General features: G+C 42.3%; 1 protein-coding gene across 1 annotated transcript in view; it reads left to right on the top strand.

The window, feature by feature from the left end:
* Positions 1-18,407, top strand: part of HERC2 (HECT and RLD domain containing E3 ubiquitin protein ligase 2) — a 234,930-nt gene that overhangs the window by 125,478 nt on the left and 91,045 nt on the right. The window contains exons 46-52 of the mRNA XM_024117104.3: positions 5,345-5,612; positions 5,758-5,894; positions 6,383-6,481; positions 12,783-12,951; positions 13,055-13,180; positions 14,676-14,784; positions 14,902-15,041. Of these exons, the coding sequence (XP_023972872.1) occupies positions 5,345-5,612; positions 5,758-5,894; positions 6,383-6,481; positions 12,783-12,951; positions 13,055-13,180; positions 14,676-14,784; positions 14,902-15,041 (1,048 nt within the window). The remainder of the gene's footprint in view (positions 1-5,344; positions 5,613-5,757; positions 5,895-6,382; positions 6,482-12,782; positions 12,952-13,054; positions 13,181-14,675; positions 14,785-14,901; positions 15,042-18,407) is intronic.

The following is an 18,407-nucleotide window of genomic DNA, read 5'->3' as shown; positions in this document are numbered from 1 at the left end:
CTCTGTGCTTCCTGGACTTGATTAACTATTTCCTTTCCCATATTAGGGAAGTTTTAAAGTATACTCTCTTCAAATATTTTCCCAGTCCCTTTCTTTTTCTCTTCTTCTTCTGGGACCCCTATAATTAGAATGTTGGTGCGTTTAATGTTGTCCCAGAGGTCTCTGAGACTGTTCTCAGTTCTTTTCATTCTTTTTTCTTTATTCTCCTCTGCAGTAGTTATTTCAACTATTTTATCTTCTAGGTCACTTATCCGTTCCTCTGCCTCAGTTATTCTGCTATTGCTTCCATCTAGAGTATTTTTAATTTCATTTATTGTGTTGTTCATTGTTGCTTGCTTCCTCTTTAGTTCATCTAGGTCCTTGTTAAATGTTTCTTGTATTTTGTCTATTCTATTTCCAAGATTTTGTCTGTCCCCAGTGGCTAAGGTTGGTTCAGTGGGTTGAGGAGGTTTCCTGGTTGAGGGGACTAGTGCCTCTGTTCTGGTGGATGAGGCTGGATCTTGTCTTTCTGGTGGGCAGGTCCACGTCTGGTGGTGTGTTTTGGGGTGTTTGTAGCCTTATGATTTTAGGCAGCCTCTCTGCTAATGTATGGGGCTGTTGTCCTGTCTTGCTAGTTGTTGGGCATAGGGTGTCCAGCACTGTAGCTTGCTGGTCGTTGAGGGAATCTGGGTCTTGGTGTTGAGATGGAGATCTCTGGGAGATTTTCGCCGTTTGATATTACGTGGAGCTCTTGTGGACCAGTGTCCTGAAGTTGGTTCTCCCACCTCAAAGACACAGCCCTGACGCCTGGCTGGAGCACCAAGAGCCTTTAATCCACACGGCTCAGAATGAAAGGGACAAAAAATAGAAAGGAAAGAAAGAAAGGAAGGAAGAAGGGAAGGAAGGGAGGAAGAAAGGAAGAAGGAAAGAAAGAAGATAAAATAAAGTTATTAAAGTAAAAAATAATTATTAGAAGAAAAATTTTAAAAAGTAAAAAAAAAAAAAAAATGGGACTGTCAGAACCCTAGGACAAATGGTGAAAGCAAAGCTATACAGACAAAATCTCACACAGAAGCACATACATACACACTCACAAAAAGAGAAAAAGGGGAAAAAAGTAATATATCTTGCTCCCAAAGTCCACCTCGTCGACTTGGGATGATTCAGTGTCTATTCAGGTATTCCACAGATGCAGGGCACTTGAAGTTGATTGTGGAGATTTAATCCGCTGCTTCTGAGGCTGCCGGGAGAGACCTCCCCCTCTCCTCTTTGTTCGCACAGCTCCTGGGGTTCAGCTTTGGACTTGGCCCCCCCTCTGTGCGTAGGTCGCCCTAGGGTGTCTGCTCTTCGCTCAGACAGGACGGGGTTAAAGGAACAGCTGGTTTGGGGGCTCTGGCTCACTCAGGCCGGGGGGAGGGAGGGGTATGGGTGCGGGGCGAGCCTGCGGCGGCAGAGGCCAGCGTGACGTTGCACCACCCTGAGGTGCGCTGTGCGTTCTTCCGGGGAAGTTGTCCCTGGCTCCTGGGACCCCGGCAGTGGCGGGCTGCACAGGCTCACGGGAGGGGATGTGTGGAGAGAGACCTGTGCTCGCACACCGGTTTCTTGGTGGCTGGAGCAGCGGCCTTAGCGTCTCATGCCTGTCTCTGGGGTCTGCGCTGATAGCTGCAGCTCGCGCCCGTCTCTGGAGCTCCTTTACGTGGTGCGCTTAATCCCCTCTCCTCTTGCACCAGGAAACAAAGAGGCAAGAAAAAATCTCTTGTCTCTTCGGCAGCTCTGCGCCCATCTCTGGAGCTCCTTTAAGAGTCGCGCTTAATCCCCTCTCCTCGCGCCCTAGGAAGCAAAGAGGGAAGCAAAGGTCTCTTGCCTCTTCGGCAGTTCCAGACTTCTCCCGGACTCCCTCCCGGCTAGCCGTGGTGCACTAGCCCCTTCAGGCTGTTTTCATGCCGCCAACCCCAGTCCTCTCCCTGCGATCTGACCGAACCCCGATCCTCGGCTCCCAGCCCCCGCCCGTTCCGGTGGGTGAGCAGACAAGCCTCTCGGGCTGGTGAGTGCTGGTCGGCACCTATCCTCTGTGGGAATCTCTCCACTTTGCCCTCTGCACCCTGTTACTACGCTCTCCTCCGTGGCTCCGAAGCTCCCCCTCCACCACCGCAGTCTCCGCCCACGAAGGGACTTCTAGTGTGTGGGAACCATTCCTCCTTCACAGCTCCCTCCCACTGGTGCAGGTCCCGTCCCTATTCTTTTGTCTCTGTTTATTCTTTTTTCTTTTGCCCTACCCAGCTACGTGGGGTGTTTCTTGCCTTTTGGAAGTTCTGAGGTCTTCTGTCAGCGTTCAGTGGGTGTTCTGTAGGAGAAGTTCCACGTGTATATGTATTTCTGATGTATCTGTGGGGAGGAAGGTGATCTCCGCATCTTACTCTTCCACCATCTTCTCTCTCCTCATCAGCTGACATGCTTTTTTTTTCTTTGTTTTTTTCTTTTTTTTTTTGTTTTTTTGCGGTACGCGGACCTCTCACTGCTGTGGCCCCTCCCTTTGCGGAGCACAGGCTCTGGACGCGCAGGCCCAGCGGCCATGGCCCACGAGCCCAGCTGCTCCACGGCATGTGGGTTCCTTCCGGACCGGGGCACGAACCCGTGTCCCCTGCATCGGCAGGCGGACTCTCTTGGTTTTTGTTCCATCATGAGCTTTTCTTGTAATCATACAGATTTAGCAAACATCACTGGTAATGTGTGCAGAGCATCTCGTTAAGAAGAGCTACCATATCTGCTTACTCATTCCCCTCTTGAAAGACATTTTTTTCTAGCACTGTCCATGTCTAAACTATGATATCAAATGACTCTGTGTGCAAAGGTTTGCCCCCGACACACCCTCCTTAGGATGGAATCATAGAAGAGGAATTTCTGAGTCCAGGGTCAGGAAGACCGGGAGCCAAGGTCCAGGGTGGACCGGAGCCAAGTTTATGAACCAATAATCTTGACCTTCTTGGCATTCCAGCTCCCAAACACAAGACCTACTGCTACAAGATTATCTGGGCATTTATTTAAAACCCAAGTTCCTGACAGTTGCTAGGTGATTGCTTGCTAATCACTGCTTCTGATCGACCGGATCTCCAGGCAGGAACACATTTTGGAGAAGGTCTTCCTGAGCTTTCTGTTTATCTGTTGCTATTAAAACTGCAGACAACAGGGACTTCCCTGGCGGTCCAGTGGTTAAGACTCTGCGCTTCCACTGCAGGAGGCACGGGTTCGGTCCCTGGTCGGGGAACTAAGATGCCACATGGCAAGGCCAAAAAAAAAAAAAAAAAGAAAGAAAAAGAAAACTGCAGACAATAGGCCTGTTCTTTTTTTTTTTTTTTTTGCCGTACGCGGGCCTCTCACTCCTGTGGCCTCCCCCGTTGCGGAGCACAGGCTCCAGACGCGGAGGCTCAGCGGCCATGGCTCACAGGCCCAGCTGTCCTGCAGCATGTGGGATCTTCCCAGACCGGGGCACGAACCTGTGTCCCCTGCATCGGCAGGCGGACTCTCAACCACTGCGCCACCAGGGAAGCACTCTGTTATTTTTAAGTCTCTTGGTTAAATGGCTTGGTTAACTGTACTGAACTGTTTTAAAGGTCAGGGTGTGCTGCTTTATTGGGTCTAATCTGCTGTAAGCCACCCAAGAAAATCTTTATTTTATATTTTCAGATCTCATATTTCCATTTGGTTCGTATTTTATAGTTCTATCGTTCTTGACAGTTCCCATCTCTTCACCCTTTATATCTCTTTTACTGTATATGTTAAAACATATTTCTGATTGTTATGTTAAATTTCTTATTTGCTAATTCTAATGCCTAGGCCACTTGTTGGTCTGCTACCATTGGCAGTTTTTCTTCTGATTAATCAATTGTGCTTTACATATCTAAAAATTTATTGTATTCTGGATGTTTTGGATATTATGTTGTATGGGCTCTGGGTCTGTCACCTTACTCTGGAGAATGTGGAATTTTATTTTTGTAGATGGTTCAGTTCCTGGTAGTTTTCCTCAGTCTAAGGAGGCTTGGTTCTCGACTTTTTGGTGATGATTTATTTTTGTTTTGCCCTTAGTCCTGGTTCCTGGTCTCTTAATTCATTGGGATTTAGAATCTCTTGTGAGGTTTCAGTGGAGACCTTTACATCTTGAGCAATGTTCTGAAACTTGGTTGGACTGGGATGTCACACCGTCTCCCTAGCACTGGGCCTTCCAGCAGTTTCTTTGGCTGGGTTCTTGAGTCTCACACACGCTCAGTTTTGCCATCGCATGTGTATTTTGTGGTTCTCCCTCACCTCGATTTGCTCTGGCAGGCTGCAGTCCAGTGACAGTGCCCCTGTTAGCAGCTTGCCTGTGGGCTTCCCTGTGGTCAGGGTTGCACCTGTTTCTCTTTTCTCCTTCAAACAGTTTTTAAAAATATTTTGTCCAGAATTCATAATTATTATCACGGCAGAGGCTTAGTCCAGTCCCCTCTCCATTACCAGGACCAGAATCTCTAGCTCGATCTGGTTCTGAATTGTAAGCTTTTAGGAAGCCTGTCACTTCCGAGTTATTCGGACTTCACAGCAAAACCCTAGGCTTTTGACACTTCCTAAGCACTGGAAGACCCAACGTTGTCTTTTGTTTCTTCCGAATGCCCTCCGCACGTGTTCAGTTAAAAAAAAGAAAGCAAGTCTCAGTGCTGTTAGAACAACTGAAGAGAAGGGACAGAGAGCTGCAAGTGGACCAGGGAGACGGCTCCCTGTCTGAAGGCAGGCAGTTCCCAGCTGCAGGCCACAGTGATGCATGTATTCATTGATTCATTGCAATTTGTTACCCAATATTCTTTATTTCCCTCATTTTTTTAAATACCATGTTTAACCCCCAGAGTGGCTTTTCTGCCTTTGAATAGCTGGGAGTTGATTTGGTGGCACATGAGAGGATCCTGTGCCATCTCTGACCTGTGTGCAGAGGGAAGAAAGCGGGAGGCTGTGGGCACTGACCTGTCACGGGGAAGGGTGGGGGGTCCCGTTCTCCCGCCCCATCAGGCCTCTCACTTGTGTTCGCTCGCTTAGCGTTCAGGGCTGCTGTGAAGTTTCCTCAGTGGACATTGATAATTAGCTCATTTACTAGGTAGACTCTGTGTGTACTGAAGCAGGAGTTATTTGGCCATTGAATCTTTCCTCTGCATTCAGCTATGAAAGTTGTCTTTGTTGTTTTTAAACATGTTTTATCCATTCATTTAAAAATACACATGTAAGCCAGGGCTTTCTGTAGTTTTGTACTGCAGTTCATAGTAGTAGTCTGTATTTTCCATTTCCCTAGACTTCTTAGTCCCCTGATTTACAGACCCCCCAAGCTCCGCTCTCATTTGCCCAGGCTGCCGCGTTGGCCGTGTGTCAGTGTTTGGCTGTGGAGTCTACTCACCCGTTGAGCCCTGTGTTTGAAGACTGCAGCTCCAGTGAGGCCACGACGCCTGTCCCTGTGCAGCATGTTCGCCCAGTTAGAGCGAAGAAGCACAAGCAGTCTCCTGGTCCTGCTCTGCCTATTGTGGTGCAGCTCATGGAAATGGGATTTCCTAGACGGAACATAGAGTTTGCACTGAAGTCACTCACTGGCGCCTCTGGGAATGCTGCTGGCTTGCCAGGTACTGGTTTTTCCTTGTGGGTGTTGGACTTAATGCGCCCACCCATTTGTTTGTAGGCTTCCCTTGAAATACTAACGTCAGAGGCCCCTCGGGAGGCAGGCGCTGTGCTCCTCACTGTGGTTGTGCTGTGTGTGCTTGCTCCTAGGCGTGGAAGCCTTGGTTGGGTGGCTGCTGGACCATGCTGATGTGCAGGCCACGGATCTCTCGGACGCAGACACGGGCTCTGAGGAGTGTTCAGACGAGGAGGTGGTGGAGGATGTGGATGACATGGCCTATGCTGTGGTCAGTGCTTCCCTCATGCCCATCTGTCCTGAGCTCTGGATTCCTCTGCACCACTCCATGGGCCCCTCTGCGGTTCTGCTGGGCATGAGGCAAAGCTACGAAGTGCTGCCTGGGTTTTCTGTCTCTTAATTACTTTTAGCTTTAAGACAAACCCTTGTTCCAACATCTCATGATGTTGGGTAGCCATTAGAGGAGATCTTAATAAAAAATCATTATTTATGTGACACGTTGACTTCTGATCTGAGCCAGCTGGTTTAAGGGATTAATTTGGATATGGCTCAGAAATTGTCTATACTTTCAGCTTTTGAGATTTATTCTGCTTACAATCCTGTTGCTATTAGTCTCTTTTAAATGAAGAATTTTATAGTGAAAACATAGAATAATATTTTATACTTCCTTTTTTAATGTTATAGATTTCACAAACTACTTTCTTTTTAAGTAAGTTTATCTGGTTCACCATTTAAAAAAAATGTATTTATCTTTTGTAGTCTACTGGTGCTGTTGTAACAGAGAGCCAGACGTACAAAAAGCGGGCTGATTTCTTGAGTAATGATGATTATGCTGTGTATGTGAGAGAGAATATTCAGGTGAGTAATTGTCTGAGGCTGGAACTTTGCTTAGGTTTTTATTCAGCAAATGTCTGAACATCTCAGAAAGTCAGAGAGGGAGGGAGCAGCACCCAGCAGGGGGGCCACTGTGGCTGGAGCAGAGGACGGAGGAGGAGAAGATGAGCTGGTGGCGGGGGGATACCAGAGCCAGAGAGCAAAAGGCGGCTTGTCCGTGGGGACGTGGCGCACAGCCCTGTGCTTCTCGGTTACCCCCATTTTGGACACTTTCACAATCTGTTTTTGTTTTTTTTAAAAAAATATTATTCTCACTGCCATCTAGTTTTAAATATTTAGTTATGCTCTTTACGTAGTCCTTTTTAACCTTAAATCCTTTCTTTTCCTGTTTTAATTCTTTTGTTCTAGTTAGTATACTTCTGGCAAAATCCCAGAAATCATCTCATTTCTCCTATAAATATGTCAACAGTATGTATCCCTAATAGATAAAGGATTTTATTTTTAACATAGCGACATTACTGTTACCTTGCATTGCCTAACAGAATAAACAATAATTCCTTACTATTATCTTGTATCTAATGCTTGCTCAGATTTTCCCAATTTTCTCAAAAATGGCTTGTTATAGTCATTTTTTAAGAGTTGGATACGAATAAGATCACGCATCTTACATTTGGGTGATGTGTCTTTTTACCCTGGAACAGTTTCTCCCTCTTTTTTCCCTTTCCATGCCATTTATTTGTGGCTAAAATTACATTGGCCCTCATCTTCCTCCCTCTCCTCTGCATCTCCTGTAGTCAAAGTGAGGGCTGGAGGGTGAGTGGACTCGGGCTGCATTTTAGGAAAGAAAGTATCGTACGGACCAACATGCAGCATCACTTGTTGTCTACGCCATCCGTTCTCTATTAATTGTCCATCTTGGCACTTCAGTAGACATTAATGTCATTATCTTGACCCATCAAGAAGGGTCCCACAATAGTGATTTTCTAAATTCGTCATCCCTTCCAAATTTATTAGCTGGAGTTCTGTTCGTTGAAGAAAACTTTCTTATCAACTCTGGTTGATAAACCATAATATAGTTTGTATACACAGAAAAGGCAGAATAAATGGTTGTTTTTTGTTTGTTTGCTTGTGTTATCAATTTTCAGAGTGGTGAATTGGTGCCCTGGTACTTAAAAAGATGACCAAGAACCTTTATTTTGCTTACTATCATTATGATGAATTTATTGGCTGTTATGGATTTGATGTGTTTCAGCCATTTTCCTTTTGGTCAGGTTGTTGTTTTGAGGGACCTCATTGATCTTTGACCCGTGTCCCCTGCATCGGCAGGCGGACTCTCAACCACTGCGCCACCAGGGAAGCCCCTGGCTGACATTCTTATTGTTCTGTATGAAATGTCTTTCATTTTCTCTGGCTGCATTTAATATTTTCGGTTTTTCTTTTGTTTACTGCAATTTGACTAAGTGTGCTTATGGTGTAGGTAGGATAACTCCTTGGGGTTTGCTTAAGTTACTTGTATATCTGACTTGATGTGTTTTTTCCCCCCCACCAAATTTGGATACTATTGACTGATATTTTTTCCTGTCCCGCTCTCTTTTGTTCTTTTCTAAGATTATTGCTGTAGTCTGCTAGATTATTAGTGAGTTTCTGTTTTCTTTTTTTTTTTTTTTTTTTTTTGCGGTACGCGGGCGGCCCTCTCACTGTTGTGGCCTCTCCCATTGCAGAGCACAGGCTCCAAACACGCAGGCTCAGTGGCCATGGCTCACGGGCCCAGCCGCTCCGCAGCATGTGGGATCTTCCCGGACCGGGGCACGAACCCGTGTCCCCTGCATCGGCAGGCGGACTCTCAACCACTGCGCCACCGGGGAAGCACTCTGTTATTTTTAAGTCTCTTGGTTAAATGGCTTGGTTAACTGTACTGAACTGTTTTAAAGGTCAGGGTGTGCTGCTTTATTGGGTCTAATCTGCTGTAAGCCACCCAAGAAAATCTTTATTTTATATTTTCAGATCTCATATTTCCATTTGGTTCGTATTTTATAGTTCTATCGTTCTTGACAGTTCCCATCTCTTCACCCTTTATATCTCTTTTACTGTATATGTTAAAACATATTTCTGATTGTTATGTTAAATTTCTTATTTGCTAATTCTAATGCCTAGGCCACTTGTTGGTCTGCTACCATTGGCAGTTTTTCTTCTGATTAATCAATTGTGCTTTACATATCTAAAAATTTATTGTATTCTGGATGTTTTGGATATTATGTTGTATGGGCTCTGGGTCTGTCACCTTACTCTGGAGAATGTGGAATTTTATTTTTGTAGATGGTTCAGTTCCTGGTAGTTTTCCTCAGTCTAAGGAGGCTTGGTTCTCGACTTTTTGGTGATGATTTATTTTTGTTTTGCCCTTAGTCCTGGTTCCTGGTCTCTTAATTCATTGGGATTTAGAATCTCTTGTGAGGTTTCAGTGGAGACCTTTACATCTTGAGCAATGTTCTGAAACTTGGTTGGACTGGGATGTCACACCGTCTCCCTAGCACTGGGCCTTCCAGCAGTTTCTTTGGCTGGGTTCTTGAGTCTCACACACGCTCAGTTTTGCCATCGCATGTGTATTTTGTGGTTCTCCCTCACCTCGATTTGCTCTGGCAGGCTGCAGTCCAGTGACAGTGCCCCTGTTAGCAGCTTGCCTGTGGGCTTCCCTGTGGTCAGGGTTGCACCTGTTTCTCTTTTCTCCTTCAAACAGTTTTTAAAAATATTTTGTCCAGAATTCATAATTATTATCACGGCAGAGGCTTAGTCCAGTCCCCTCTCCATTACCAGGACCAGAATCTCTAGCTCGATCTGGTTCTGAATTGTAAGCTTTTAGGAAGCCTGTCACTTCCGAGTTATTCGGACTTCACAGCAAAACCCTAGGCTTTTGACACTTCCTAAGCACTGGAAGACCCAACGTTGTCTTTTGTTTCTTCCGAATGCCCTCCGCACGTGTTCAGTTAAAAAAAAGAAAGCAAGTCTCAGTGCTGTTAGAACAACTGAAGAGAAGGGACAGAGAGCTGCAAGTGGACCAGGGAGACGGCTCCCTGTCTGAAGGCAGGCAGTTCCCAGCTGCAGGCCACAGTGATGCATGTATTCATTGATTCATTGCAATTTGTTACCCAATATTCTTTATTTCCCTCATTTTTTTAAATACCATGTTTAACCCCCAGAGTGGCTTTTCTGCCTTTGAATAGCTGGGAGTTGATTTGGTGGCACATGAGAGGATCCTGTGCCATCTCTGACCTGTGTGCAGAGGGAAGAAAGCGGGAGGCTGTGGGCACTGACCTGTCACGGGGAAGGGTGGGGGGTCCCGTTCTCCCGCCCCATCAGGCCTCTCACTTGTGTTCGCTCGCTTAGCGTTCAGGGCTGCTGTGAAGTTTCCTCAGTGGACATTGATAATTAGCTCATTTACTAGGTAGACTCTGTGTGTACTGAAGCAGGAGTTATTTGGCCATTGAATCTTTCCTCTGCATTCAGCTATGAAAGTTGTCTTTGTTGTTTTTAAACATGTTTTATCCATTCATTTAAAAATACACATGTAAGCCAGGGCTTTCTGTAGTTTTGTACTGCAGTTCATAGTAGTAGTCTGTATTTTCCATTTCCCTAGACTTCTTAGTCCCCTGATTTACAGACCCCCCAAGCTCCGCTCTCATTTGCCCAGGCTGCCGCGTTGGCCGTGTGTCAGTGTTTGGCTGTGGAGTCTACTCACCCGTTGAGCCCTGTGTTTGAAGACTGCAGCTCCAGTGAGGCCACGACGCCTGTCCCTGTGCAGCATGTTCGCCCAGTTAGAGCGAAGAAGCACAAGCAGTCTCCTGGTCCTGCTCTGCCTATTGTGGTGCAGCTCATGGAAATGGGATTTCCTAGACGGAACATAGAGTTTGCACTGAAGTCACTCACTGGCGCCTCTGGGAATGCTGCTGGCTTGCCAGGTACTGGTTTTTCCTTGTGGGTGTTGGACTTAATGCGCCCACCCATTTGTTTGTAGGCTTCCCTTGAAATACTAACGTCAGAGGCCCCTCGGGAGGCAGGCGCTGTGCTCCTCACTGTGGTTGTGCTGTGTGTGCTTGCTCCTAGGCGTGGAAGCCTTGGTTGGGTGGCTGCTGGACCATGCTGATGTGCAGGCCACGGATCTCTCGGACGCAGACACGGGCTCTGAGGAGTGTTCAGACGAGGAGGTGGTGGAGGATGTGGATGACATGGCCTATGCTGTGGTCAGTGCTTCCCTCATGCCCATCTGTCCTGAGCTCTGGATTCCTCTGCACCACTCCATGGGCCCCTCTGCGGTTCTGCTGGGCATGAGGCAAAGCTACGAAGTGCTGCCTGGGTTTTCTGTCTCTTAATTACTTTTAGCTTTAAGACAAACCCTTGTTCCAACATCTCATGATGTTGGGTAGCCATTAGAGGAGATCTTAATAAAAAATCATTATTTATGTGACACGTTGACTTCTGATCTGAGCCAGCTGGTTTAAGGGATTAATTTGGATATGGCTCAGAAATTGTCTATACTTTCAGCTTTTGAGATTTATTCTGCTTACAATCCTGTTGCTATTAGTCTCTTTTAAATGAAGAATTTTATAGTGAAAACATAGAATAATATTTTATACTTCCTTTTTTAATGTTATAGATTTCACAAACTACTTTCTTTTTAAGTAAGTTTATCTGGTTCACCATTTAAAAAAAATGTATTTATCTTTTGTAGTCTACTGGTGCTGTTGTAACAGAGAGCCAGACGTACAAAAAGCGAGCTGATTTCTTGAGTAATGATGATTATGCTGTGTATGTGAGAGAGAATATTCAGGTGAGTAATTGTCTGAGGCTGGAACTTTGCTTAGGTTTTTATTCAGCAAATGTCTGAACATCTCAGAAAGTCAGAGAGGGAGGGAGCAGCACCCAGCAGGGGGGCCACTGTGGCTGGAGCAGAGGACGGAGGAGGAGAAGATGAGCTGGTGGCGGGGGGATACCAGAGCCAGAGAGCAAAAGGCGGCTTGTCCATGGGGACGTGGCGCACAGCCCTGTGCTTCTCGGTTACCCCCATTTTGGACACTTTCACAATCTGTTTTTGTTTTTTTTAAAAAAATATTATTCTCACTGCCATCTAGTTTTAAATATTTAGTTATGCTCTTTACGTAGTCCTTTTTAACCTTAAATCCTTTCTTTTCCTGTTTTAATTCTTTTGTTCTAGTTAGTATACTTCTGGCAAAATCCCAGAAATCATCTCATTTCTCCTATAAATATGTCAACAGTATGTATCCCTAATAGATAAAGGATTTTATTTTTAACATAGCGACATTACTGTTACCTTGCATTGCCTAACAGAATAAACAATAATTCCTTACTATTATCTTGTATCTAATGCTTGCTCAGATTTTCCCAATTTTCTCAAAAATGGCTTGTTATAGTCATTTTTTAAGAGTTGGATACGAATAAGATCACGCATCTTACATTTGGGTGATGTGTCTTTTTACCCTGGAACAGTTTCTCCCTCTTTTTTCCCTTTCCATGCCATTTATTTGTGGCTAAAATTACATTGGCCCTCATCTTCCTCCCTCTCCTCTGCATCTCCTGTAGTCAAAGTGAGGGCTGGAGGGTGAGTGGACTCGGGCTGCATTTTAGGAAAGAAAGTATCGTACGGACCAACATGCAGCATCACTTGTTGTCTACGCCATCCGTTCTCTATTAATTGTCCATCTTGGCGCTTCAGTAGACATTAATGTCATTATCTTGACCCATCAAGAAGGGTCCCACAATAGTGATTTTCTAAATTCGTCATCCCTTCCAAATTTATTAGCTGGAGTTCTGTTCGTTGAAGAAAACTTTATCAACTCTGGTTGATAAACCATAATATAGTTTGTATACACAGAAAAGGCAGAATAAATGGTTGTTTTTTGTTTGTTTGCTTGTGTTATCAATTTTCAGAGTGGTGAATTGGTGCCCTGGTACTTAAAAAGATGACCAAGAACCTTTATTTTGCTTACTATCATTATGATGAATTTATTGGCTGTTATGGATTTGATGTGTTTCAGCCATTTTCCTTTTGGTCAGGTTGTTGTTTTGAGGGACCTCATTGATCTTTGATAGCTCCCTTGCTTGATGGCACAAGTTGATCCAAATTCATCTTGTATATTTCCTGCCCTAGACATCAAACCAGGCAGTTTTCTAAAGAGCCCTGATTCCTTTTAGTGTAAAATGATTTTGAGAGCATGCTGGCGGGTAGAGGAAATTTTTCTTAGGACTAGAGTAATACTACTTACAATTGATCATTTCACCTATATACTGGACTGGATTTTTAACTTAATTTTAGGTGGGAATGATGGTTAGATGCTGTCGAACATATGAAGAAGTGTGTGAAGGAGATGTGGGCAAAGTTATCAAGCTGGACAGAGATGGATTACATGACCTCAATGTGCAGTGTGACTGGCAGCAGAAAGGAGGCACCTACTGGGTTAGGTATATTCATGTGGAGCTTATAGGTGAGAACCTTCTTTATTAAGTTCTTTTGTCTTTCTTAGTTAGATTCAGAGTTCCCAGAAATGAATGCTAATTACAGTTCATTTTTTTAATTGGAATCTCTAGGCTATCCTCCACCAAGCTCCCCTTCTCACATCAAGATTGGTGATAAAGTTCGCGTCAAAGCCTCAGTTACCACACCGAAGTACAAGTGGGGATCTGTGACTCATCAGAGTGCGGGGGTTGTGAAAGGTAATGTTCCCCAGGCAAGAAAACTCCAAGTGCCAGCTTTTCATCTACTAATGTAACTTTTTATTTTTTCATTCAAGGGCAAGAAAAAGAAGTGGAAGGCAAGCCTTATGATACATCAATAGTGTTGTTTTGCTTTTCAGTGTTCTGTAGACCAGGAGTACACCTGTTGTGGACAGAGTCAGATGTATTAACTCACTGCAACTTGGGAGGATGCATACCCTGGAAAATGGGGTGTCTCCATAAGTGGGTGTAACAAAGACTAATGGGGTTTGCATTGTGTATTTTGGGAGGGGTTCAAGGAATGGGGTAATTCTAAGAATCTTCAGTAATAATGAAGATTATTTAGAAGGAAGAACGGTGGACTCACAGTGAGGTTATGATGAGCAAGGAAGCAGAGCAGCCAGGATGGATTTGTGGTTTGGGTTAGATTGAATGTGACCAGATATGTTAAAGAGTGGTTCTGGTTTTATCTCAATCTGTTATAGTCTCAGGGTGGCCTTGTCTCATGTTGGGGTTCTGTAAACTTGTTCTGTCAATCCTTCTGCCAAATGGCTAGCTTCCTCAGTGTTTTTCTCTCTTTTCTTAATGCTGTGTAAGAATTTAGGACTAAGTTTAAGAAATGGGTATGTGCAAATGATAGGAGTTAGCAACTGGAAACACAAAATTCTCCTCAGCTTATATTTAATGTGATATTCTTGAGATTTCAAATCAAACACATGGCATACTTTAAAAGGTATACTATGTCCATTTTAGCAATTGCATGAGAAATGATCCAAGTATATGTGTGGTTTTATTTTATCTTTAAACTCCTTCAGTGCCGTTTTCTTTGTTTTTTCTTGTTTCAGTCTTGTAGAAAACTCTCACTGTCAAACAGCTTAGATTAGAAGTGGCCGCTGTGGCGGCGCAGGAGTGTTAGTATTTCTTAGGTTACATAAGAACAAATAGCTTATTTAACATTTTACTTTAACAGTTTTCTTTACTTAAGAGATTCTTCAAAGCTTTACAAATCAAAACAAAGATAAATTTAAATAATAACTTGGTTTAGAAGTTAACGTTTGGAGTAGCTTTCACCAAAGGGCAATAGATGTCTTAACGTTATTAATGTAATTTTTATTACCTAAGATAACTGAATGGAGTTTTTGCTTGATGTAATTAAACAAACCTTCTTATTGTGGAAAATTTCAAACATGTACAAAAGTAGAGAATATAGTATACTGAGCTTCTGTGTACGCATCAACTGGCTTCAACAGTTGACAAACTCCTGGCCAAAGTTGTTCATCCATGATCCCCTCCCTCCATTATTTTGAAGCTAATCCCTGATTGACATCATGTGTTAGTTCATCCATAAGTATCTTAGTATGTCTCTCTAAAAGAGAAGTACTCTTTGTAAAACAGAAATAACTATAATATCCCATAGCTAGATTATAGATTTAATTTTAATTTTAGGTTTTTTTTGGTGACAAAGATGTTCCAGACAATTTCTGTTCTGTCCTAGCTTTCAGTGCCAATGGAAAAGATGTTATTGTCGACTTTCCTCAGCAGTCTCACTGGACTGGGCTGTTATCAGAAATGGAGTTGGTACCTAGTATTCATCCAGGCGTTACGTGAGTTTTTATTTTTATATTGCTAGATTTGTTTGGAAAGGATAGTTTTCTTTGGAATTAAATTTAATAAATGACCTCAGCTTTTTCTTTTCAACTCAATGGCTATTTTAAAAACAGGTGTGATGGCTGTCAGATGTTTCCCATCAATGGATCTAGATTCAAATGCAGAAACTGTGATGACTTTGATTTTTGTGAAACTTGTTTCAAAACCAGAAAACACAACACCAGGCATACATTTGGCAGAATAAATGAACCAGGTATAGTAGACTGGTTATGTTCTCTTTCATCAAACTATTATTAATGAGATAATTACTGTGGAAACAAATGTACTTAACTTTGCTCTTTAAAGTTCATATTTATATGGTGAGCACTGTACTGTGTGCACAGCAAAACAGGGAAGATGGTCCTACCCACTTGATGAATTGCTGTTTTTTCTTCAAGCAATGAGTGGTCACTGGAACTAGAATAACAGGGTTTGTTTGCTTGTATTTCCATAAAGAACAGTAAAAGGATCTCAAGAAACTAGTAAATGTTTCGTTGGATGGGATGTGGAATTGGAGAGATGGAGAGTGAGTCTTTATTTGTATATCTTTTAGTATATATATTTTTTATTATGGTAGAATATATACAACATAAAATTTGCCATTTTAATCACACTTAAGTGTATGATTACGGGAATATTGCACACTGTCACCACTATCTATTTCTGAGACTTTTTCACCATTCCAAAATAGGAGTGTACCCAGTAAGCAATAATCCCCATTCTTCCCTCCCCCAACCCCTGGCAACCTCTAATCCACTTTCCGTCTCTATGAATTTGACAACTCTAGGTACCTCATACATAAGTGGAACCACACAAAATTTGTATTTTTGTGTGTCTGACTTCTTTCACCTTGCATTAGGTTTCCGAGGTTCATCCATGTTGTAGCATGTGTCAGAACTTCATTTCATGGCTGAGTAATAGTCCATTGTATGTATATACCACATTTTGCTTATCCAGTTATCTCTTAATGAACATTTGGGTTATTTGTACCTTTCAGCTATTGTCAATAATGTTGCTGTGAACATTGATGTACAAATCTATTTGAGTCCCAATTTTCAAAACTAGGAGTAGAATTGCAGGGTCATTAGGTAGTTCTTTAACTTTTTGAAGAACCGCCAAAATGTTTTCCATACTAGCTGCACCATTTTACATTACTACCAGCAATGTTTTTGCTGTTCCAGTTTTTCCACATCCTTACCAACACTTGTTATTTCCTTCTTCTTTTTTTAAAATTATAGCCATTCTAATGGGTGCGAAATAGTATCTTGTGATTTTGATTTGAGTTTCCCTAATGACAAATGACATTGAGCCGCTTTTCATATGCTTTTTGCCATTTGTATCTCTTTTGGGGGGGGCATGTCAATTCAATTTTAAAACTTTTGATACTGAGTTGTAGGAGTTCTTTATATATTGTGGACATTAAATCAGATATGTGATTTGGAAATATTTTATCTTATTCTGTGGGTTGTTTTTTCACTCTCTTGATAGGATTCTGTGATGCAGTTTTAAATTTTAATGAAATTTAATTTATTGTTTCTTTTGTTGCCTGTGCATTTGGTGTCATACTTACTTCTGAGTCAGCTTAAGAAATCATTGCTTAAATCCACAGTTGTGAAGGTCATCCCCTATGTTTATAAGAGGTTTATAGTTTTAACTTTAAGTCTTTTAATTTAGGTCTTTGAACCACTTTGAGTTAGTTTCTATGCATGGTATAATGTATAATTTCATTCTTTTACATGTGTATCCAGTTTTCCCAACACTATTTGTTGAAAAGACTGTCCTTTCACCACTGAATGGTCTTGGCGCCCTTTTTGAAAATCAGTTGACCATAGATGTGGGAGTTTTTTTTCTGGGCTCTCGATTCTATTCCATTGGTCTATTTGCCTATCCTTACATCAGTATCACACCATACACAGTGATTATGATAGCTTTTGTAGTAAGTTTTGAAATTGGGAAATGTGAATCCTCCAACTTTGTTCTTTTTCAAGATTGTTTTGACTATTTGGTGTCCCTTGGAAGTCAATATGAATTTTGGGATGGAGTTTTCTGCATCTGTAAAATACAATATTTTGATAGGAATTGCATTGACTCTGTATATCACTTTGGACAGAATTGTCAGTTGTCTTTCCATTTACTTAGATCTTTAATTTCGTTCAGCAGTGTTTTGTGATTAGTGTATAAGTCTTATGCGTTCTTGGTTAAATTTATTCCTAAGTGTTTATTTTTCATGCTATATTAAATTAAATTATTTTTCAAAATTTCCTTCTTGGAATATCTGTTGCTAGTGTATAGAAATATACACTATACACATACAGTGCATATTTTCAACACATTTTGTGTGTTGAATTTATATCCAGCAACTTTGCTGAATTTATTTATTAGCTCTGATGGGTTTTTTTGGTGGAGTCTTTAGGGTTTTCTGCATGTAAGATCATGTTGTCTGTGTAAGATCATGTTTTCTGTGAACTGGGGTAGTTTTACTTCTTCTTCCTTTCCGATTTGGATACCTTATATTTCTTTTTCCTGTCTTATTGCTTCAGCTAGATCTTCCAGTACTACACTGAAGAGAAGTGGCAAGGGTAGGCATCCTTGTCTTGTTCCTGGACTTAATGGGGAAGCTTTCAGTCTTTAAGCACTGAATATAATGTTAGCTGTGGGTTTTTCATAAATAGCCTTTATCATGTTGAGAAAGTTCCTTTCTAGTCCTAATTTGTAATATTCTCTTATCTTTAGGAAGGAGATCTGTAGAATCTGCAGAGCAATCTCCTTTTCTAGGCTAACTTTGAATACTTTCCTGTTTTGTTTTGTTTTGTTTTTGATCAGCCTGCCATGGGTTTATCAATTTTATTAGTCTTTTCAAAGAACCAACTTTTGGCTTTGAATTGCTGTCTCTCATATTTTTTTCATTTCTCTTTCCTATGGAATTTAGGTTTAAGTTGATTCCGCGCCCCACCCCCGCCCCAGATGCTTAGTTCATTAATTTCTCACTTTCATATTTTCTAATATATGAACTTAAAATTTTAAATTGATCTTTAAGCATGGCTTAAGCTGTATCCTGTAATGCTGATATGTAGTAATAGCTCATCATCATTCATTTAAAAGTATTTTTAAAATTCCATTGGAATTATTTTCTTATATTCATTGATTTTTAAATTTTCGAACATGTCAGCATTTTCTACCTCTATCTATTTATTGGTTTCTGCATTGCATTCAGATTGTGTTTCCTGCCTGATCTTTGACATTTTGGGGGAAACTTCTGTATGATCATAAGACTCAGCATATAATGGGATTTTACACATGTTTTATGCATGCCTGAAAGAATGTCTCCTGCAGTTTTATGGTGAAGTTAATGTTTGCTTAGTGTATCTTTTTCTAGCCTTTTACCCTCAGTCTTTCAGTAATCTTGTAATTAGTGGAGGTTGTAGATGGTTTTGTTTTTTGTTTTTTGTTTTTTTTTTTTTTTTTGTCGTATGCGGGTCTTCCTCTGCTGTGGCCTCTCCCGTCGCGGAGCACAGGCTCCGGACGCACAGGCCCAGCGGCCACGGCCCACGGGCCCAGCCGCTCCGCGGCACGCGGGGTC

The sequence above is a fragment of the Physeter macrocephalus genome, chromosome 2, assembly GCF_002837175.3.
Source record: "Physeter macrocephalus isolate SW-GA chromosome 2, ASM283717v5, whole genome shotgun sequence".
NCBI lineage: Eukaryota > Metazoa > Chordata > Mammalia > Artiodactyla > Physeteridae > Physeter > Physeter macrocephalus.
The sequence above is the reverse complement of the archived record's forward strand: the minus strand, read 5'-3'. Positions and strand labels throughout refer to the sequence as shown.